We start from the raw sequence: 23028 nt of genomic DNA on the forward strand, positions 1-23028 counted from the left end.
CCCTCCAATTTTCACACCTCCTTCACCTTGGTCCAATCCCACTTTCTGTATGATATGTTCTGCATATAGATTTAACAAATAGAATGATGAAATACACCCCTGTCTCACATCCTTTCCGATGGGGAACCATTCAGTTTCTTCATATTCTGTCCTTACAGTAGGCTCTTGTCTAGAGTATAGGTTGCGCATAAGGACAATGAGATGCTGTGGCACCCCCATCTCTTTTAAAGCATTCCATAATTTTTCATGATCTACACAGTCAAAGGCTTTGCTGTAATCTATGAAGCACAGGGTGATTTTTCTTCTGAAATTCCTTGGTCTGTTCCATTATCCAACATATGTTTGCAATATGATCTCTGGTGCCTCTTCCCTTTCTAAATCCAGCTTGAACATCTGGCACTTCTTGCTCCATATATTGTAAGAGCCTTTGTTGTAGAATCTTAAGCATTAGTTTACTTGCATGGGATATTAAGGCAATAGTTCAATAATTACTGCATGGGATATTAAGGCAATAACCAAGCAAATAACCAAGCTATTTTTCTGACTTTAGAGAAATAGACCAATTAGCCAAGCCCAGTTATGAATCGAGCTGTGGGAATTTTCCCCATCATTGCCCAGAACGAAAGTCTTGTTTGTTTATAATACTTAGATTGCATTTTATAGCCCTGAGAGGCTGTCAAACGGTTAAAAATAGATTTGCACAATACAAGAGCTCCCTCTGAGGACCTTTGAGGAAAGATGGGGCCAAGCAACTGGAACTTGCAAAGCCCATTACGGAGCCACGTCTTCTCTTGCTGCCAGTTATTCGCCAACAGCTCCCAAAGACAAGCGAGTGGGATTGAGTAGCTGGAATTTCCTCAGCCAGACTGCAGGCAATTAACTGCTTCTAGACCTTAGCTAAGAGACTGATTATAAATGGGTGGTTGTGACTCAATTTCTGCCTCTTTTAAAAAGTTACCTGTGAACATGGCAACAATAAAGCAGGCTGACTCTCTTTTGTCTCCACCCCCATTATCACCCTGAAAGTATTTTTTGTATGTGTTTGCGTGCATGCTCTTTTGAGAGGAAGGCTGGGATATAAATTTAATAAAAAATAGCACCCTGCAAAACCCACCAATATAATACTCTCCCTTTTGCCAGCAATGACTTGTGCATAACTCTATATTTTATATGGATCACCCTTACATGGTTCTTTAACTACACACTTACCTACGTTTGTGATGTACAATGGAAGCCAGAAAAGAAAAGTGTAGCTGACAAGTTTGGCAAATAACAGGCAGAGAGAGAATTCTACAACTCCCTATGTAGAATGGAAAATAAAATTAAGGTTAAATGAGCAAAACAAAATTAAGAAACAAGCAATAAGCACACTTTGCAGTTTGTTTGCATTGGGTAATATTAGCACAAAAGTATTCCTATGCAAGATCTAATGGCCTAAACCTATATGAGTCAAGGGCTCCAAGATTCAGGTGTAAAAAACCTAAAATGGTGCAAGGGGACAGCATGTTAGTTCATTACTGGGATTAATCTTCAGCACTGAGTGTAGCAACTGTCTGTGGTGTGATAACTTTTGCTAATCTCTTGTGTGGGACAGATGGCCCATACAAGACATCAAACTTGGTAATAAGTAGAGCAGAGGCTAAAGTGACTATACTGAGCCTTAATGACATCTGTCATGGCAAACAGATTGCTTAATGGGTCCAAGGTATATAAACAATGACACCATGAACCATTACTTCTTAGCACTAAGGCACTTTCTGGTAGTTGGGATTTATCCATTCCATCCATTGTGGGTAACCGGAATGTGAAGTTCCTATAACCCAGAAGTCAGTTACCAATTCCAGTGCTGACCACTGTTGGCCCAAAGCATACTAGCAGGATCAGCACTGAAATGGGGAGAGGGAAGGGGAACAATTGTCATTAATATTTACTGCATTTGTTGGTTGCTTTATACAAAAAAGAAGTGTCTTAACAGAATAAAATACAAACAAAACCAATTAAGAGCCAAATTTAAAATGACATACAATACAAAATTCCTAAAAGTTCATTTAGTGGTGCAGTAAGGAGGACAAGTCCTATCCCACCCCACTAAAAGATGAGCACTGCAGTAGAGGGTAACCTAACCATAAAAAGCCTGGGTAAAAGAAATGTCTTAGCCTGGCACCTAAATTTGACAATGATGGTGCCAGGTATGTTTCCCTGCAGAGAGCATTTCCTAAAAAGGGTGGGGAGGCACCACTGAAATGGCCAATTTTCACAGGCAAGGGCCTCTGCTGAAGACTGCAAAGTCCAGGGTGGCTCATGGTTCAAATGGTGCACAAAATCAGTGATGATAACAAGTACCTCCTATTGGGTACTTTGTGTTTTGTTTCCATCACAGCTACTGTCACTGGAAAAGGTGACAGAGTAGAAGTTATTATTACAGTTAGACTCATCTTCTGCGAAAGACAAGGGTAGAATGCAGGCAAAGTATCAATCCAGATTTGATAAACACGACATACTCACAGGTATTCTCAGAGCTCCAGAAAAACTTATAGCAGACTTTCTGTTTTCAATTCCCTCACATCCTCCATTGTTAGGATTCAGTGGCTTGGTGCACCTCTCATTGTCAGGGAGCAGACAGTGCATCTCTGGATCCTACAAAAGACCCCGTCAAACTCAATGAAGGCAATAAGACACACATCTTCTTTGCAAACCAAGCAAATCAAATACTTTCATGTACTGTGAAAATGAAACAATTTTGGATCATAAAAGACTAACTGGAACCATAATCTATACTTTTGAAACACAAATGACTGAGGCAATTTACATTTGCTGATGGAATCATGCTTCTTGCAAAGAGACCAAAATTTTACATGACATGTTCAGCTTGACAAAATGCCATATTTAGGAATTTCTTCAGGTGCTTGCAACATGGACTTATTAGCTAACATTTTCTTAGGGGAGGTATTTCCTTGTAATAATAATAGAATTACTCTTGCAGTAGTTTTGGGTTGGGTTTGGGTCATAAAGGTAACTTCTCCTTTCAGATCTAACTGGAACCTGGGATCTCCTGCATGAGCTCTACCACTGAGCACAGCCCCTGTGTGCTCTCTGTATTTCCCAAACAATACTGAATACTTGTTCAGTAAGCTATAATTGCTAAAACCAGTTTAACTACTTGATTGATTCGATATGATATCAGAATTTGAACCCTGAATAATCTTAATAAGTTTATTAATTTATTAGATTTATAACCTGCCCTTCCTCCTCCTGGTAGGAACCCAGAGCTGCAAACAAAATTACTAAAAACACTTTAAAACATCATAAAAACAGACTTTAAAATATATTAAAACAAAGCATCCTTAAAAACATATTAAAACATCTTTAAAACATTTTTAAACAAGCTTTAAAACATCTTTTTTTAAGAAAAAAAAGCTTTAAAAGCGTATTAAAAACAATTCCAACACAGACACAGACTGGGATAAGGTCTCTACTTAAAAGGCTTGTTGAAAGAGGAAGGTCTTCAGCAGGTGCCAAAAAGATAAGAGATTATGCCTGTCTAATATTTAAGGGGAGGGAATTCCACACGGTAGATGCCATTACACTAAAATTCCACTTCCTATGTTGTGCAGAACGGACCTCCTGATAAGATGGCATCTGCAGGAGGCCCTCACCTGCACAGCACAGTGATTGACTGGGTATGTAAGGGATAAGACGGTCTTTGTACACCAAAACTAGAACCCTGAACTTGGCCCGGTAGCTAATAGGTAGCCAGTGCAATTCTTTCAGCAGCGGGATGACAGGTTGGCAATACTCTGCCCCAAGTGAGCAGTCTCACAGCTGCATTTTGCACCATCTGCAGCTTCTGGATCAACCTCAAGGGCAGCCCCACATAGAACACATTACAGTAATCCAGCCTGGAGGTTACCAGTGCATGGACAACAGTGGTCAGGCTTTCCCGGTCCAGAAATGGGTGCAGCTGTCTTACCAGCCGAAAGCTGGTAAAAGGCACTCCTAGCCATTGAGGACATCTGGGCCTCTAGCAACAAAGATGGATCCAGGAGCACCCCCACGCTACAGACCTGCTCTTTCAGAGGAAATACAACCTCATCCAAAGCAGGCAACTGACCAATTATCTGAACTTGGGAACCACCAACCCACAGCGCCTCTGTCTTGCTAGGATTCAGACTCAGTTAATAGTCCTCATCCAGCCCACTACTGAGTCCAGGCACGGGTCCAGGGCTTGCATGGCCTCTTCCCATTCAGATGTTACAGAGAAATAGAGCTGGGTATCATCAGCGTACTGTTGACACCTTGCCCCAAATCTCCCAATGACCATTCCCAAGTGCTTCATATAGATGTTAAACAGCATGGGGGACAAGATGGTACCCTGCAACACAGTAGGCATGGTTATGTTTTACTCGTGCCCAATCAGCCTCACAGCACGTCTTTCACCACTTGCACTCTAGCTGTTGTCCAGCCTGTTTCATTGCCCTTAGCTCACTGGTATACCAAGGTGCAAACTGGGCTCCACAGTGCCGGAGAGGAGGCAACCGTGTCAAGAGCTTGATGCGCCTCACTTTTCCGAAGTGTGACAAGGGTTTCAACAGGGTCATCTGCTCTATCTTCTGAGAACTCCCCCAGGGCATTCAGGAATTCTGTGGAATTTCATTAGTCTCTGGGGGCGGACCATCTTAATCTGTCCACCACAATAAGTTGCGCATGTCACTGTTGATGGTGTTTGCCTGGGGTTTTCTCTAGCCCAAATGGTATGTCCTACTATCCAGTCAATGTGTTTCTTCCTTAAGAATACACCTCCTGGAATGTGGCTGATTCTGTACACAGTATGACAACTGCAATTGTTAGCCATGTCTTCTTTTGAACTTTGTATCCATGACATTTAATCATTAGAATAAAGCAAGCAAAGATCCACTTTTGCCAAAAGCTAAGGATTTAAAATCTGCATGGAAACAGAACAGGATGGATTTGGATCGGAGTCCACACAGAACTGAGAAAAACCAGACTTTAATGGGTCCATCCATTCCCAAACACAGTACAAGAAGCATGATGCTTTCTATCCTTTATCTAGAGCAGGGGTAAATAACCTTTTTCAGCCTGAGGGCCACATTTCCTTCCAGGCAACCTTCTGAACTCCACATGCCAGTAGTGGGTGGGGCCAAAGGCAAAAGTGGGCAGAGCAACAAATGTAAGTCTTACCTTCGTACACTAGACTAATTTCTACACACACACCATCCTCTGTTTAGGACAGAAGAAGCATTATCAGGGTTCAAGGACACATTCCAGCCAAGTACAAACACTTGGGTGTAAAGTGGGGCCAGTGTGGGGTATGGGGGGCCAGTGTGGGGTATGGCCTGGGGAGAGGGGATGTGGCCTGTGTGGAATTCTGAGGGCCAAACAGAGAAGCCTGGAGAGCTACATTCAGCCTCCAGGTCTGAGGTTCCCCTCTCGTAACTAGGGCATCAAAGAACCCAGGTGTCCTCATATAGATCATACACATAATTAACAAGAGTAAGCTTTGCGCATGATAGCCCTGCTTATTCAACCCTCCCCAGGGAGGTACATAGATTATGGGTTTTATGGTGAAGCAGCATGTAGGCAGTATCTTGCCAAACAGCAGAATACGTTTCAAAAATTCTTCTCTAAGTTTCCATTCAGTTTATGTGCAATATTTTCTCCTGTCAGCAACCAGGTCTCATTAGTTCTCAAGAAGAGGATAGCCAGTCAGTTATTTTTAAAAATATGAAGACAGCATGCAGATTTGTATCTTCATTCAGAAAAAAAGCTGTGTGTGTCTCCAGAATGTCAGTATTTTGTTGGAGGAATTCAAACACATACTGGAATTTTAGGTTTGTGCATTTAAAATGGGTTAAAGCATTCAGTTGCCCTAGCACAACAGATGCATTTTAAATCTAGACTTTTTGTGGTTTGGAAAGTGATCGGGAAATGCATTGAAAAGTGTGGCATGAATGAATGATTAATAGGAAGATGTGTAAACACCCTGCAAGCAAAACGGAATGCCTAAGGATGAATGCTCATTGTTACATAACCACTTCGTAAACAAATCAGAACGGATGCTCAGTAAAGGCTGGATATCAATCTAGCCACCATTTAAGTTTGTAGCAGCAAACCTGAGTGGATGCTGAATAAACAGGTTGTCTGGAAGAGCCCTCAGTCTGTGGGAAAGAGTGGAAGGTCTTGGCCCAGGATAGTTACTACTGCTCACATATTATGAACATTCCTATCCAGCCTTCGTGCATAGAACTTGTGCACCCTGTTCTCTGTGTGCAGAGGGCTAAATCGTTATCCATGCTAGGATGGTGCTGTTAGCTTTACAATCCATAAGATATTGCATAAGCCACCATCCAATAAATTTTGTAAAAAGAAAGATGCTGCTAAACATATCACTCAAACGGCGAACTTCTAACTTCAAGTGAATAGTTATATATTTGCATAGCCTCCAACATCTCAGAAAATAAAACAAGGTCACTCTTGTATACACAGAACACTCCTGTTCTCAGACTAAGAATCATTGTCTATCAACCCCACTGAATGGGTTTGTTTTGGACTGCTTTTAATGTTGTATTTTGGATTGTTATGACTCACCCTGGGACCTTGGGGTGAAGAGAGAGTAAAAAAGTAAATTAATAATAATAACAGTAAATTTTTAGACATTGCTGAAACCAAATCTGCTCTGAAGAGTTGGGGGAAAACCCCAAAACATATTTAGGGGGAGCGCAAGGGGAAATCATTCCATTACACAAAGAGAAATCCTTGTGCTGATTGAATGATCTGCTTACCACTATAACCCTATAAATCCATATGTATGAATTCATATTGAAGCCTTGAAAAATCTAATTATGAAAATATTTTTGCTTTACCCAAGATGTGCTTATTTTCTTAGTGCTTAATATTGGTTTCTGAATGATGAATCTATTTGATCCATTCATGCAAATTTTGAATTCTGAAAGCTATTTTTGTAAGAGTTATTAAAAACAATAATACTACAATCCTACTTGGAAACAAGCCTTACTAAAGTCAATAGGGCATCTAAATATACACTGTAAGAATTAGGCTTCAAGGGTTATTCCCCTTTGTCTGCAATGCCAACTGGAAAGCTTAGGCAATATAAAGGCTCTGATACTCCCCCCTTTCTCGCCAAGAGAGGGGATGGATCATTGCTCTGCATCACATTGCACATGAGGCAAACATTTTTGTCCCATTCATTCTTGCCTATGTGTTGTGTATATACACATCCTGTTTCATGAACACTTCCCCCATCCACAATCACCCAAATTTTGGCTCACTAAGGCAAATCAGTGTTTTCAGTGTAGTGTGCAAGCCACTGAGTTGCACGGAACTCTCTCTGAAAGTGAATGTTTAAGGGGGGGAAAGGAGGAAATGTTTTTCAGCCTTCATCCTGAACCATCTGTTTTTCTTCTTTCTGTCCACCTACCCTCCTCCACACATCCTGGTTTTAAAACTGGTATTGTGAAATTGGAAATGGAGAAAATACAATGAATGATGCCCTACAAGTCATTACTTACATTGGATGATGTACTTGTACAGTTTACATCCTTAGGATCTGAAACAATGCAATAGAAAACAATAGAAAGGGCACGATTTATTTTTCAAAATGCTGTTTACACACAGAATCTAAAAATTCATATTACCATGAAATCAGTATGCTCTTGACTGAATACAAATGTTAGTATTTGCATTGTGTCAACTTAAAGTCACCCATAAACTTGGTTTACAACTAAGCCTGTTGGAATAATGCTGTAGTATGACATGCACATTCTCCTATTCTGTTCATCCTCCTACCCCGGACTCACACCACTCCCTTTTGTTCTACTTTTGCACCTTCTGAAAATTACTATGCCAGGACTGTTTCTGTTTCTACAATAGAAACCAGAGGATGTTTTTGAGTGTGCCTATGAACAGTGCTGATCAATTACATTTATCCCAACCAACAACATATTCAGTTTTGCATACATTCAGTTGAATACAGGTACTTACGTTCAATAAGAAAAAGGAAGCAGACTATCCCCATTGAGGCTATTGTAATGCCAGGCACCACAAAGGACAAACCCCAGCAGGTAGATACCCAATAGCCAGCTATTAAGGATCCTAAAATATTCCCCACTGAAGTGTGGGAGTTCCATAATCCCATTATCAATCCTCTCCTATAAAAAAGAAAAACAGTCTGTTAATCATTTCATTAACATTAACCTTTACCAGGCAAGACATCAGTACATTTAAATTTTAAAATTCTTGAAATATTTTAAGTTGGGGCATGTCTAGAAAGAGTGTTGGGTTCTTGTGTGCTGTTTTAAGTACTGGCCTAGGAATTTTTGCTGCCTGAGGCACAAGCTAAGATAACACCTCCTGATTCCACATACAGAAGTCGACTAGAATGACAACTGAATCTTACTTCAACACTGTTGATGAGATAGCATCTTTCACCACACTGAGGGTAGCAAATTAGGATAGAGGGTACAGGGTAGGTTGCGTGGCACAACACAACTGACCTTCAACATTTTGCCATCATTCGCTTGCTCACCAATCTGCCTGGCACCTGCTTGCTACCTGCTCATGCAACAGCTGCAATGCAGCAGAGGTGGCACCAGCATGAATCATACGAGCAGAACAGTGCCCGTTAGAGTGTGTAGACTGTGCTGGCTGCCTCTCTGCCTGCTTGCTCAGTCAAGAGCATTTTCAAACAGCAAAGACATTTCCAGACATCACTCTGACACACTGGGATGCTAGATAAGCCAACCAGCCCAGGTCAGCAACAAGCAAGCAGCCACATGCCAGCTTGACAGGAACAGCTGGGGTCAGCTGCTTCATTCTGTCTAATTGCAGGCCTTGCTCTGGATTACTAGTCCCTGCAGTCCAGAAATGCAGGGTTCATCAACTTGCAATAGTCCCACTCAAACCAGAGCTGACAGGAACTGCCACGTGGACAGCATGAACTATACAGTATGTTTAGCTAGCTAAACCTGTGGGTAGTCTTGAGAAAATATTCCTTATTCTGCAAGACATTTCCTTTACTCAGCTGAGTGCTTCCATATCAAGGAGGTTGTGTCTGAAATATGCCTTTATGCTTATGTGCAAACAAAGCCTCCACATAAGCTTCACACTATCATTTTTTTCCCCAGGAACTTCAAATCACTCAATAAATTACTGTCTTTATTACCCTCCTAACAAGGAAAAATTAATGGCACAATTCTATGTAAAAAACAAAGCTTTTAAAATCTGTGAGTACATTTGTGTCAGTTTATTGGCAAGGTAGACTAAGTCATTTAACATGTGGCACTCTGGACCAAAAGTCTCTCCAAGACAAGCAAGTTATAGAGTATTTACCTTCCTTTCCCAAACCAGTTGCCAATGCAGGTAACCACACTGGGCCAGCCAGTGGTTTGCACCAATCCATTAGCCACCTGAAATGTTTAAAAATGGCAACAGTGATATTGAAATAATTGAGTATTTCACCAGAGTATGCTGTATGTCCACCAAATCAATATAAAAAAGAATCTTCAAAGGTAGGTTAAACTTATCAGCAAAATTAATATGGCTTTTAAATACTTACTTAACTTACTCATTACTTACTTATTACTTAACTTACAAATCCAATCTATCAGAGAGACTTGAGATGTGAAAGCCTGGGGGGGGGACCCAGAAAAATGGGGGTGGGTGGAAAGGAATGTTTTTTTGTTATTTTAATTTTAATTTTTTCAGAAAGTTTTAAAAAAAGGAACAAACAGGTTTTTCCTGAATCTTTCTCAGTTTTTTTACCCCTTGGGTTTTCACTAAGAGAGACTTCAGCTCCCTGTTCTCACCATCTCCCATTGTCCCTGTTGATCTTCCTGAATATTTTGGAAGGCTGAGAAATATGGTTGTTTGTTATGCCTGCAATGCTGAGTTTTTCTTCTGGCTATTTAACATCTGAAGCTAGCTACAGCCCAAGTAATACATGACTGCTTACTGAGATGCATGGAACAATGCTGAATAGATGGTGAAAATATAAGAAGAGGGTAGTTGCAGTGGCAAGCAGAATCCATACAATTTCCTCCAAATGCCAAGTACTCCTGCCATTCTGCACTTAGAAATTATACCATGTTTGTCAATGGAGAAGGATGATGATTCTGAGTTTGGTATGACTAGCTGTCACTTTAACAAGGAGTCAGTTCCAGTCTGGAAGACCATGTAACTTGCAAAGCCTAGTCAGTCCTAACTGTTACCTATTCTTTGTTTTCTAGATTGCAGCACAAGCTCTCCCCCACTTTTCAGTCCTAGTTACGAAAAGTGATTAACAACCATCCATTTATTCTTAAATACCCTAGAATGCTCTAGTGACTTCCCCAACCTGGCATTCTCCAGATGTTTTGGACTATAACCTCCATCAGCCCTAGCCAGCACAGACAACAGCCAGTGTTGATGTAGGTTGCAATTCAAACCATCTGGATGACAGCAGGATGGGAAAAGCTGTGCTAGAGCAACTTCTACAGTTCCTGTGATAGCATAATTTTGTTGTTGTTGTTATGTGCCTTCAAGTCGATTACAACTTATGGCGACCCTATGAATCAGCAACCTCCAAGAGCATCCGTCATGAACCACCCTGTTCAGATCTTGTAAGTTCACGTCTGTGGCTTCCTGTATGGAATCAATCCATCTCTTGTTTGGATTTCCTCTTTTTCTACTGAAAAAAATATGCTTGGAGACAATGGAGGCCAAGGGCATCTTTTTGCCTTTTAGCTCCTTGATTTGATCTGGTTTTGGAAATGAACTCCTAGAAGCTGGGTAAGTGAAGCATGTGTGTGCCTTGTCCCATTACACCAACACAAGACAAAGAAGTCTGCTTTTTTAGTCAAATTTATAAATACTTTATATTTTGAATTCCAAGTGACAATTTTTAACTGCCACCTATTTTTAATAAATCATATTCTAAAGCTGCCTCTACAGTTGAACCTTCTATACTTTCATACACTTAAAAGCAGATGTCAAGGTTTTTTACAAGCTACTAAAATACCTCCCAGAAAAAGTGATGCTGTTCCAAATGTCCAGAGGATAACAGGTAAATGCCCATCATAAGTGGTGGTAATTTATCTCTGTTTTTTGAATAGTAAAAGGGAAATATCTGAGGACTGAAGGTGAAGTGGTTGAAGGGGTACAACATACACAAACCTACTCTGCTGAGTTATTTCTTACGTTATTAATATACCCCACCCCCTTGAAAGCAATTGCAGTACAAAAAAGCAAACTTCCAAAATTATGTTACCCAATTATTATTACTGTTTATTAAATTTCTATCCTGCCCTTCCTCCCAGAAGGAGCCCAATATAAACAAATTGGATACTATGAACGCTTCAAGTGTAGGAGGAATGATCCCCCCCCCCCGCTGCTGCAAATAAATCAAGAATCCAAATCAGGTCTTTGCAGACTTGAAACATTAAATATACTAGAAAAATTCTATCTTCACACTTGAGCCAGCAGCACTTTTGCTGTAGGGAAATTCAGTGACACAGGATTTCCCCCCCCAAAACTAGACGTTTTCTCAAGTTTAATCAAAACTAAGAAAAGCAACCTGGATCCAAAAACCTCCACCAAAACACATCTCTTTAGGACCCACTACTAGCTGCCACAATGTACACCAAGATGTACTGCTATGTTCTGAGGGAGCCAAAGATGTTCCATAACTGCCATATCACTCTACTGTTTTCCCTGGTTTGCACCAGTGCTGTTTCTTCCATCAACCCTAATCTTTCAAAGTAGATTGTAACATTGTTTGAGCTTGGGTGGCAAAAGCAGGAGCTTGCAAGTCATCTACTGATAAGTACCTTGCACAAGGACTCAAGGCCCACAAACACATTTCTTCAGCTCTTCTTAACACTTTTGCTTCTTCAGCAATAAAGAATGTACCAATTTTAATTTTACAGTGGTGCATAATTGGAAATTCTATTGTAGTCTCTTACTGCAACATGTTAAATTTTATGTGAGCCATTTATCATCAAGATACAGTTAAATGGAACCTCCATGTTCTGAGGCAGTACACCAGGAGTGGGGAATTGTTTTTGCTCCGCAGGTCACTTCCTTATCAGGATCTAACCAAATCTGAGAGGTGGGTAGGGCTGCTCACCTGTCAATTACCTTATGTCACAATAACATTAGGGGATTGGATGCTTTGAAATCCCAAAGCAGGGCTTCAAAGTACCATGTGCAACCCAGGCATGCATCCAATCCAGCAGGCTTCAGCTCTACTGCCCATCAATGGATGGGCAGTAAAGCCAAAGGCTGCTTTCTCTTGTCAGTGCATAATTGGGAGTGCCTTATAAGGCTAACAGTTGTGTACTGGAAGCCATGTATCTGTGAATGTGGTTTGGGGAAATGGCCTCAGGCGCCAAATTTGAACCCCTGGTGGGCCAAGTTTGGCCCGTGGGCTGGAAGTTCCCCAGACCTGCAGTATATCTCTTGACAACAAATGGTGGGCAAAGGCTGTCAATGGGAACTATGCAGATTTCTAGACAGTTGCAGAAAAGCAATTCTTTTTGTGCTAGATCTGAGAATTCTAAGTGAGAAAAGAAACATAGGCATTCCTACCTGAGCCATGATGTAGAACCACAGGCTGTGTATGTTATAGAAATAGCCAAATCCGAACATTGCAGTGAAGAGTCCACTGGCAAACATCCCTCCTGTGAGATAATATCGGATAGGCAAACGCTCACCTATTATGCCACTTAGAATTCAGACCCCAAAAAAAGAGGGAGAGAGATTTTGAAGCATGCTGAGCAAAGGCTTATTGATGTAATGAATTTGAGGAACTTAATAGGATTGGCTTCTATTGCAATTCTCTTTTGAACAAACAAACAAGATATTTGACTCCAAAGTATGGGTTGCTTAAACATTGAACATACTCATAACTGCTTCCTACATATCCACTTAAGGTATCTATCACCCAGAGGCAAGGTTCTGAAGCAAGTAGACCAAGGGACAAGGTGAGATTGCAACTAGAGAACAAAATATGAACAAAACTTTTCCTAAGGAGTCTATTCCATATAGGGAGGAGAGGTTAATATTTTCAAAAAGAAAAGTGACTTAAAATATTCATTTTCCTCCTTGTTTGTATTCTGTTTTTGTATTCCTAGCCTTTGGTTTGTCTTCAGCAACAAGAATCAAAAACAAATAAATATCAGTTCTTCCCATCCACAACAGAGATAGGATTTGAACTTGTTCATTTTTAAAGCAACTTTAATGAATTACTGCAATAGAGAATATTCTACACTCTAGAATCTTCATTCCTAAATCATAGTGCATATAGTCTCCAAAATTCCTCTTCTCTTCAATAATCCCTTCTTCCCCCCTCCTCTTTTAAACAATTGAGTACAGCAAAAGATCAGAGGTGAAGCAATACAACTTGAAACTATAAAACAGGATTAAAAAAGAAGAAAAGGATTTTACCTCAGATACATTCCAACTGCATAAGCACACAGGAATGAATAATCCAAAGCTCCCAACAACTGTTTGTAGTTGCTCTTATCTAGGAACACATTTGTTACAGTTCATGGGACTGAATTATTAAGACACAAATAGCCATTAAAAATAGTCTTAACAATACATATTACAACTTCAAAGAGGGCTTCTAGCTCCTTACGCAAATTGTGCTTAATCAGATTATATTAGTGCACCATATTTGTAACATTCCTGATTAAAGTGAACAACCTGATATAATGGATGAACACTATTCATTATAGACTAGGGGTTCCCAAATACAAAATACCCTTTGTATTTTTTACTGTATTATAAAATACAATATAATATTGTATTTTTTATATTACAATTTGCATTCCTTAAGAATTCAAATTATATTTGTAAGAATACAAATACAATATAAGAAATAAAAGCAACAAAAATACAAATAGAAATCATACAGCATCTAGCATAGTGCATTACAATTGCTAAAACAGGCAGAAAAAGTGGTCCGCCAAGTTCCTCCACAATTTTCAAGTGATCTGCAAGAAGGAAAGCTTGGGAACCACTGCTGTACGCTCCAGCATTATACTAGGCCTTTAAAATGGAAAATCTTGTACAGGTTCTTAAGATTCATTTTCACAGGTGAGGTTTAAACCATGTATGTGTTTTCCACTAGCCCTATATGACATATTTGCATTTGGTGAATGCACTGAGGGGCAATAAAAACATAAAAAGAGCCCATCAAGTCCAACATTTCATTTTCACAGTGGACAGTGTGTCTATTGGAAGCCCACAAGTAGCTCATGTTCCAGAGTAGCTGGTACTTAGAGGCATACAGCCTCCAATATTGGGGGCAATATATAGCCATCACAACTAGTAGTTACTATCCTTCATGATAATGGCCACTGGCCCCAGTCGTGATCTCCACATATTTAACTAAACTTGTGTAGGGAGGCATGGTCATAAACTCTATCTGTATTATCCATAACTCTTAGATTGAAAATGCCAGTGTCCAGACTGCACATAGACACACATGTAGGCCATGTGCACAGATTTGGTTGAATAAAAAGGTAGAGAATGGGGTCTGTGGGCGTGACTCCACTTCCCTTCTTTATGCATGCATTGAACAATGTTTGTTATTTGTGCCATGTGCAAATGTTGTTAATGCAAGGCAGAAGGATGGAAAAAGTTAATCTAAAAAATGTTTATCCCACCCTTTCTCAGAAGACTTAAACCAGCTTGTTGTTGTTGTTATGTGCCTTCAAGTCGATTACAACTTATGGCGACCCTATGAATCAGTGACCTCCAAGAGCATCTGTCATGAACCACCCTGTTCAGATCTTGTAAGTTCAGGTCTGTGGCTTCCTTTATGGAATCAATCCATCTCTTCTTTGGCCTTCCTCTTTTTCTACTCCCTGCTGTTTTTCCAAGCCAGCTAGCAACAGTCAATTAAAATGATAATGTAGCCAATAAAGTCTGTATATTCATGTTATAAACAGATTTAAACAAATAATGATTTACACTCCATGTGTGCAGCATTCTTTAGTGTTCCTACATGTGTTTACTCAGAAGTAAGTCCCACTGAGTTCAATGGGGCATACTGCCAGGTAAGCAGGTCTAGGATTCTTATCAAATACTAATACACCTAAAGAACCTTTACAGACTTCTAGAATGGAAATGAAGAATAAAATAATATAAAATTTTCTTATATATTCTATTCTAATTTGGAGGTAGTACTTTTATTTCGTTTATTTAATCTTGTCCAGATTTTTAGGAAAAAAATCCACTACTTACCAAATGGTTCCCAGTCACAGCGAGATTCATTAAAAAGTCTTTTAACAGGCTGAATCTGGATGGCATATTCTTTGTAGGTTTTATGCTCAATTACGTTTGGAGTATTACAATGTTTATGCAATTCCCCCTAAATTAGAAAATAGTTAATCCAGTAGAACACCTCCTTGCTTAGAATGAAATGTACATTTTTTCTTTAGCAATATTTCAAAATAGATCTCTCTGTCAGTCAAAAAGGCTTTCAACCTTAAAAAGAGTTGAATAGCCTTCATGAAAGCCACCTTCACATGCTTTTCTAAAGAATGTTTTTGTTAAGAGGCTGCAAATTCCCATGAAGCCTCATCCTTCCTATGGTTAAAGAGAGGACATTTGAAAGAAGCTGGATCAACCACTGTATACCCTAAGCCAGTTCTCCAAATAATATAGAGTAGGAGTTGCACAGAGAATGAAATGAAGGTACAAAATTGTCTACTACAGCAGATTTTAAAGAATACAACAGAGCATTCCTAAACTCTGCCAAGAGCAGTGAGCCAGTGTGGAGCACTGGATTGACCACTGCATCCAAAGCCCTGCCAGCTTGTGCTACCCAGGACTGAAGTTGAAGGGGGAAGTAGTTTAGTCATTTTTTTCTTTTGCCAGCTCCGGGCTGATTCAGCTGGATCAGCTTAGAATCAAGCAGATCAATGGCCAGCCCTGCTTCACTACCTTAAGAAAAGTGATAAAAATATTTCAGTGCACTAGGCCATGAATTATGACAATCATCTCAGCTATATATTATTGCGCACCACCCCTATCTCCGAGAGGTGAGATTTCCAGGGGTCCCTGCGCTCACCCAGGGTCTGGTTTCCTTGGGAAGAAGTCAGTGGAAACTGTGGTGTCTTTGTGAAATATGGTTTATTTATTTACACACATTCCAACCTGAGTTTAGAATGGAGGGGTTCAAGGCATCAGCAGTCCAGTAAGCCATGATGCAGACAGACAGTCTCTCTGCCTGCCTGAAGTTCCCAGCCTTTCTCAGACACAACTCACTACACAAGCCTCTTATAGGGGGGGGAAGGGTCTTCTGAAGAGTTTCAATGACAAAAGGATCTCTCTGGCCCATTCACCAGTTGAAAGGCACCTGATAGACCCATTAACCCACCTGGCCACTCTATTAGATTAACAAAAGAAACTCATCTGACCAGCAGAGTGGGTTTCTCACCCGAAGGCACAGGATTCCAAATCAGAGGCTGGAAGGGGACTCATAGAAATTATCCATCTCAACCCCCAAACCCATAACAATATTATGGCCTAGGAACCTCACCTTGGAAGTTTGGGTATGTGAGTGTTCCTTTGTAGCATTGTTTGATAGGTGAACCAGTCTAAGGAATTAGAGGGATAGCCAACATAGTGCACTCCAGAAGTTGTTGAACTATAACTCCCATCATGCCTGATCACTGCCTATGCTGGCTGGTGTCAATGAGACTTGTGAGCCTGACAGCATCTGGAGGGCACCATGTTTGCTACCTCGAATTGGAGTATAAGGCACAGCATACTTATTCTCGATCAGTTTCTAGTCAACATGTATAATTTTGTTTATTGGGTGCAGAAGGACTGCAGAAACACATTTATGGTGTAGTGGTTAGAGTATCATATTAGAACTGGGGAGAACAAGGTTTGGATCCCCACTCTGCCATGAAGCTCACTGGCTGACCTTGGGCCATTAGTTCTCAGTCTAAGCTGCCTCACAAGGTTGTTGTGAAATTAAAATGGTAAAGGGGAATGTATTAATTATGTTTGTCACTCTGAGCTCCTGAGAGGAAGAGAATGATACAAATGTTGTAATCAAATAAAACAAAGAGATGGCAAAGCATTCCCAAGTAGCTAGCATAGAGAAAGTGAGTAGCTGAGAAAAGACAGAGACAGGAACTGAACTGAATTCTAATAGAGTTGCTTGTCATGGACTGAAACAGTGGCCTCAGCACACGATTATGATCTTGGTGGGAATTTGATTGCCTTCTGCAAACTTGAGGAGACTGGGAAAATCTGAAGACTGTCTGAGTACATTCTTAATTTCAGTTTTTCCCCACTAAAATGCATTTTTGATTTGCCTTTGTATACATGACCCATGTAGATTTTTTTATAGGTCATGTATATCTTCACAATGAGACATTTAGAAGTACACCCAATACCGAAGCTCTTGGTAGTCCTACATGGACTCTCAATCATTATAACACGTTTATGTAGTTTTATTATTATGCAGCAGGTACAATTTTATTGCTGTATTTCATTGTAATGTCTACAGTAATAACACATTTATATAACTTTAAAATGTACTTCCTTGTTTGATGTCAGCAGGATACGTTAGAAAAATATTTCCTTGTTACTCACCTTAACTATACTGATTGGTTTCCTTGATAAGTGAAAACTAGCATACAGCATAAAAGTCAGCACAAATGTGAAAGCCCTGCACCTGTAACACAAAAAACATTTATTATTCCATTATTTGCACCTATTTTATTTGCAGATATGCACTTACAATCATTTTACATTGTTCAATTGTTATATCATTTTCCCTCCTAAGGTTGAGGCTTAATCAAACATAAGTGAAAGGTAAGTACAATTGGTTAAGTGATTTCCATTTTTATTACACAATGCTCTAGCAATGAAAAAACTTACAAAAATGAACTGTTGTTTTTTTTGTCTTTTCCAGAAGCAACAACGGAGAAAGGTATTTACTTGGAATTGGGGGCAGAAGATAGGGTGACCTACAATCTCCTACAGTGACACAATCCACCACCCCCAGCAGCTAAGCCCTTGCAAACATCAGGCATAACTGGAACCAGCCCAGAAGTTGTGTGACAGACATCCACCAATGCTGCTTTGAGTGGCTAATATAGAGCAGCTCCCAGGCACTGCTGCCAATTGTTGCATAGCACCTCTGGGTGGTGCAATAGCCAGATGCCAAATATGGCTGTCAGCTTTTCAGTCTGCGTGCATAGCTGTGTCTTCCACAGAATTTGATGACCAGAACATAAATATTATCACCAGCCAATCTCCATGCTGTAAAAAGTTTCGCCTGTCAACATATCAAAGTATTGTTAAAGGAGTACGGCCAGTTTCTGCAACCCTAATCCCAGGTATACGTGGGCTCAAAGGGGAGGGGGCTTATCAGAGTGGGTTTGTGCATCATGTGCCATAATCATACTGCAGTAGTAGTTAAAAGTATTACTATTACTTATTAATAATACTATTAAGTATTACTAGATTACAGGCATGAATAAATAACTCAAACTTCACAACTCTGTGGAAAGGAAGACCTTCATCTTCCCAAACACGGTGTGAAGAAGTAGTATCATTTCTCAAAGTTTCAAGCATAGTAGTGGTAAGGATTATAGTATAGTGTAAGGTTAAGTCTACAAAGAAACACATTTTAACAAAATGCATCACTGCATTCTGATTGCAAGTTCATATTTGAATATAGGTTTGTTTAAGAGGAAGCAAAAAACAGATCAGATCAATGTCCCTGTCATACAATAGACTATAACTTACCACTGGTCTCTTGTAAATAAAGTGATCAAACGAATCCCAGGTGGAAGCCCAGCCATTTACTTGAGTACCAGTTTCAAATATTAGTTTTTCAGGTGCTTCAGACACTTGTTTGAAATTTTCAATAGAACAAAATGTCATATCAATTAATGTCCTTTACATTTCTTCTTTGATGTTATTAACCATTGCGATGAGTGGCTTTCTCTAGTGCATTTTTTATATAAAAAAAGAACGTTTGGAAGTTACTAATCATGCAGTAACAATATTTCTCAGCTACAGTATTTGTGAGTCAAGAACATAAATCACAGACACATTAGATTGTAAAGCAAGAATTGTAATATAAATATATGAATACCTAGATAATGAAGAATTTCTTACCATTTTAATCCAATATAAGAAATAAGGAAAACAGAGGGCAATGAAAACATGATTTGAAAGAGATAATTGTCAGAAACAAAAATCACCTGAATATATTTTCACTATTAAAATCTACTTTCCAATCTTTAGCCAACTACTACATATATATATAATGAACTTGCCTGCTGCTTAATGAAACCTGCAGCACAATGTCTCAGCTACGTCCATCTGGGCTCTGGACCCCAGTTTCTCCAAACAACATGTACACTCTCTACAGCCACTAACCTAGCTTCAATGTTAGAATGGGTTCACCTAACCCTATCCTGAACTGGTCTCTATGGGCTGCAATCCTATGGCCAGACTACATCAGAAATGTAAACTATGGTACTGCAACAGGGACAAGTGGTGTTAGTAACACAGTCAGTTCCTCACGGTTAGCATTGATTAGGCATGAAGGTTAAGTGTCAAGAAAGCAGGTGGTAGACTGGACACCAACAAGCATCTTGCCCCCATCCTAAGGCTGCAACAACTGAAACTGATTCTAACAACCAGGACACAACAGTGTTCTGGATGCCTTACCAGACTTGTATCAAATATGTTAAAGTTGAGGCAGATATGAGAGACTTTTTTGCTCTCACAGCGCTTTGCAAATTCATCACTGCAGTTCTAAGGACATACATTCCTGAGACTGGACCTTTAATGAGAACTTGCAGCACCCTATAAAGCACTGCTAAAGAGCTACTCAGCGATGCAATGGTAGAAGCAAAACAAAACTTAATTGCCATCACTGCCATATATAAGCACAATTAGGTGCTCTCACCTGTGTTCAGCTGTACTCACTATGAGTTTTGTGCTATCTGTGCTTCAGTAGTCATCTGGTCTGTATCACTGTCTGGTGCTCCCAAAAAAACTAGGGAGCATTCTGGGCTCCATAGCACCAGACAGGTGCTTAGGAGCAATCATATTGATCGCTCTCTGCATCTTGCCATTCCAAGGCAAGACTAGGGCCTTGAGACCAGTGCTGTAAGCCACATCAACAGGAAAATTCCCCGAGGCATTAAGAAATCTCTCCAATTCTGTAAGTCCCTGGGGGCGGATCATCGTAATCCCCCCATTGCAGGGTGGAACTGCTACCAGCACTCCAAATTTCACCAGGAATTAATTAATTCATGACAAAAGGGTAACAGCTACCCCCCTGTTAATGGATCTCTCCCAATCTGCTCTGCTGCAATACTTATATCGGGAGTATGGCTGGCAATATGTCCTGGGTCCATGATATATTGAGATAGCACCATGCTTATCATGGCACTCATTACGTTTTGAGCTGGACCAGAAAAAGTAGACCCATCATGAATATTGAAATTCCCCAGGACAATAGTCTTAAAGTTCTGCAACACCATAATCAAGACCACCTCCACTGTTGGCAGCAGGGTGGGCGGTACACCAACAAAATTCCTGTTCTGTTTCTCTGGCGCAGCACCAGGTATAACCCCTCACAGCTGACTCCTAGGCAGATGTGTTTCCTTGTGAGAAAGATGGAATTATGATGGATGATGGCAAGCCTCCCTGACTCTCTAGCCTGATGCTTCACCAAGGACCCAGGTGCACAGAACTCAGTAAAGCTGGGACACAACCACCAAGTTCACCCACTCAGGTCTTGGAAATGTAAGGCAGGTCAGCCCCCCTCATTCAGTCAAGTTGTGGATGAGTGTGGTCTTATTTTGGACTAGCTTGGCATTAAGCAGCGCCACCATCAGGCCAGATGGTGGCATGGATACCCAAGACTAAAGGATTGAGGGGCAGCCAAGCCAGGAAGACAGATTTAAGCACCTGCCATCTCTCTTCTTACTCTGGGAAGGTCAACCCTTCATACAATACTTCCCCATACACACTACCTGGCCAATGGGGTTATATATTTATAGGAAATATTATGGATTTCAAAATGTTTGTTTCTTTCAATGACTGATTCACACAAGCAATATGATAAGTGACTCATTCAAGATTAAAAGGCAACCATGCAGCCCAATTATGTGTTTGTTTATTTGAAAATGAGCCCCAGTGAATTCAACTCTATAACTACATAGAGTTGCAGGTAAAATTATCTATGAAACCTGTTCTGACATTTGAACGATAGGAGCGCTATCATAGGACAAGCTATAAATCCATTCCAGATACAATAAACATACAACCCTTCTATTCCTTGCAGTGTAAGGGATTCATACAACTGAACTGAAAGTCATATTAAGAAAAATGACTCTTAAAAAGCCAATACATATTTCAATATTTGAAGTTTGATGTCTAATTATTAATAAACCATTCATTATATCTGCCTTCAGTGGAAATAAGTCAGCAGAACTTAGAAATTCAGAAAAATGTTTTTTAAACATGTTTTGTCACATTAAGGAAACATAAGTGGAAATTAAATGGTGTTGAACGGGCCAATTCCGTGACATGGAATCTACTCAAAATTATGGGAGTACCACTGCAGTGCTCTGCTCTGCTTGTTTGAGAAGAGAACTTCTACCTATGCTGCCTTGGCAAGAACGGCGTCCTTGTTGGCGGCGCCTTTCAGCGCAGGGGTGGCCCAGGCCTCCAGCTGCCCTTGCATCCTTCTGTTCACCATTTTTGGGATCCCCTGGGAAGCTTGTGAGACTTTGAGGGTGATTCCTGTGTGTTGGACCCTAGGTGAGACAGGGTGGATGGGTGGAGTCCTGGGTGGGAGCCAGGAGGTTGAGATGTTGAATGGAGAAGTGCAAGGCAATTGTTTTAATATTTATTTGTTAATTTGTATTATGTATGCATTTCTATTGTAGTTTTATTGTATATTTTTATAATATTTGCTGTTTTATCTTCCGTATACTGCTTAGAGATTTTTATATATATTAAGCAGTAAAGAAATGGCTTAAATAAATAAATAATAAATAAAATTTATATACCATTGAAAGGGGATTGGAAATCACTCAATGGATTTTCTGCAGGAGTAGAGCCCTTCTAGAAACAAGATTGTTATTGAGGTCTCCAAAGACATGTTCTGGGAGGAAAGAAACACCAAGGTAAAACGAATTTGTTCAGCAACACTTGGTATTCATCCAATATATGTGCACATGCAGTAGCACTTGAAGATAAGACCATGCTAGGCTTCACTTTACAGATCTGGTTGCCTTAGAAGCAAAATGCCACAAACATATATGGAATTATTTACAAGAGGCAAAAATGTAAACAAGTCAGAGCCAAAAATGAACAGTTCTTCTCCAAAGTTGATAGTGTCCACTGCAGGGCACGCATACAGCCTCACAGCTTCTATATTCAGGTTATCACCTCTTGTTAAACTTAATCCAGGCTTTTGAATTTAAGATCAATGAAACATCTGAGAAAGGGAGCCTTCTGTATTCATCCCAGTTCTTGAGGAAGATAAAGATGGCTAAGAAATTGTGTTATATTTGAAGGATCACACTGAGGATGTGTGTAATCCTATGTGCAACACATCAGAAAATAATGCCATTAGCAATTGAATTTGTCTAGCTTGGTTGTGTAGCAAGATTCTTTACACAGAAATCTTGAATATTGCAAGCATAATGGTCTTCTGCTATTAATATACAACCATACAAATTTACTCAGGAACAATCCCATGGACCTTGGGTTCTTCTGGACTATGCAAGAGAGAGTTTCCTGGGTGATTTGGACACTTCCATATGCACACTATTCCCACCTGCAGTATGCCACTAAGTGGGGGTGAAATATTCTGGCCCTGCTTGGAAGCCTTTTGACCTAAAATGGTACCTCCCATAATAAATCAGTAATATTAAATGATAAAGTTTGCTGCTTTTTAATGGAATCCTAAAAGGCTGTAACTCAGTGGTACGGCAACCATCCCAGACACCT

At 40.1% G+C, this 23028-nt stretch overlaps 1 protein-coding gene across 4 annotated transcripts in view; it reads right to left on the minus strand.

Annotated features, from left to right (window-relative positions):
- SLC37A1 (solute carrier family 37 member 1) overlaps nucleotides 1-23028 on the minus strand; it is a 48178-nt gene that overhangs the window by 23974 nt on the left and 1176 nt on the right. For 2 of the 4 annotated variants that reach the window (XM_061629454.1, XM_061629458.1), the window contains exons 2-12: nucleotides 22083-22177; nucleotides 18793-18993; nucleotides 17632-17713; nucleotides 15265-15391; nucleotides 13459-13537; nucleotides 12601-12736; nucleotides 9367-9443; nucleotides 8020-8186; nucleotides 7548-7585; nucleotides 2506-2637; nucleotides 1210-1300 (exon numbers count right to left, since the gene is read on the minus strand). In XM_061629454.1, the coding sequence (XP_061485438.1) occupies nucleotides 1210-1300; nucleotides 2506-2637; nucleotides 7548-7585; nucleotides 8020-8186; nucleotides 9367-9443; nucleotides 12601-12736; nucleotides 13459-13537; nucleotides 15265-15391; nucleotides 17632-17713; nucleotides 18793-18848 (985 nt within the window). In that variant the 5' untranslated portion in view covers nucleotides 18849-18993; nucleotides 22083-22177. The remainder of the gene's footprint in view (nucleotides 1-1209; nucleotides 1301-2505; nucleotides 2638-7547; nucleotides 7586-8019; nucleotides 8187-9366; nucleotides 9444-12600; nucleotides 12737-13458; nucleotides 13538-15264; nucleotides 15392-17631; nucleotides 17714-18792; nucleotides 18994-22082; nucleotides 22178-23028) is intronic. The other 2 variants (XM_061629456.1, XM_061629457.1) reach the window with 2 other exon arrangements.

Source organism: Rhineura floridana, chromosome 5, assembly GCF_030035675.1.
Source record: "Rhineura floridana isolate rRhiFlo1 chromosome 5, rRhiFlo1.hap2, whole genome shotgun sequence".
Classification (NCBI taxonomy): Eukaryota; Metazoa; Chordata; class Lepidosauria; order Squamata; family Rhineuridae; genus Rhineura; species Rhineura floridana.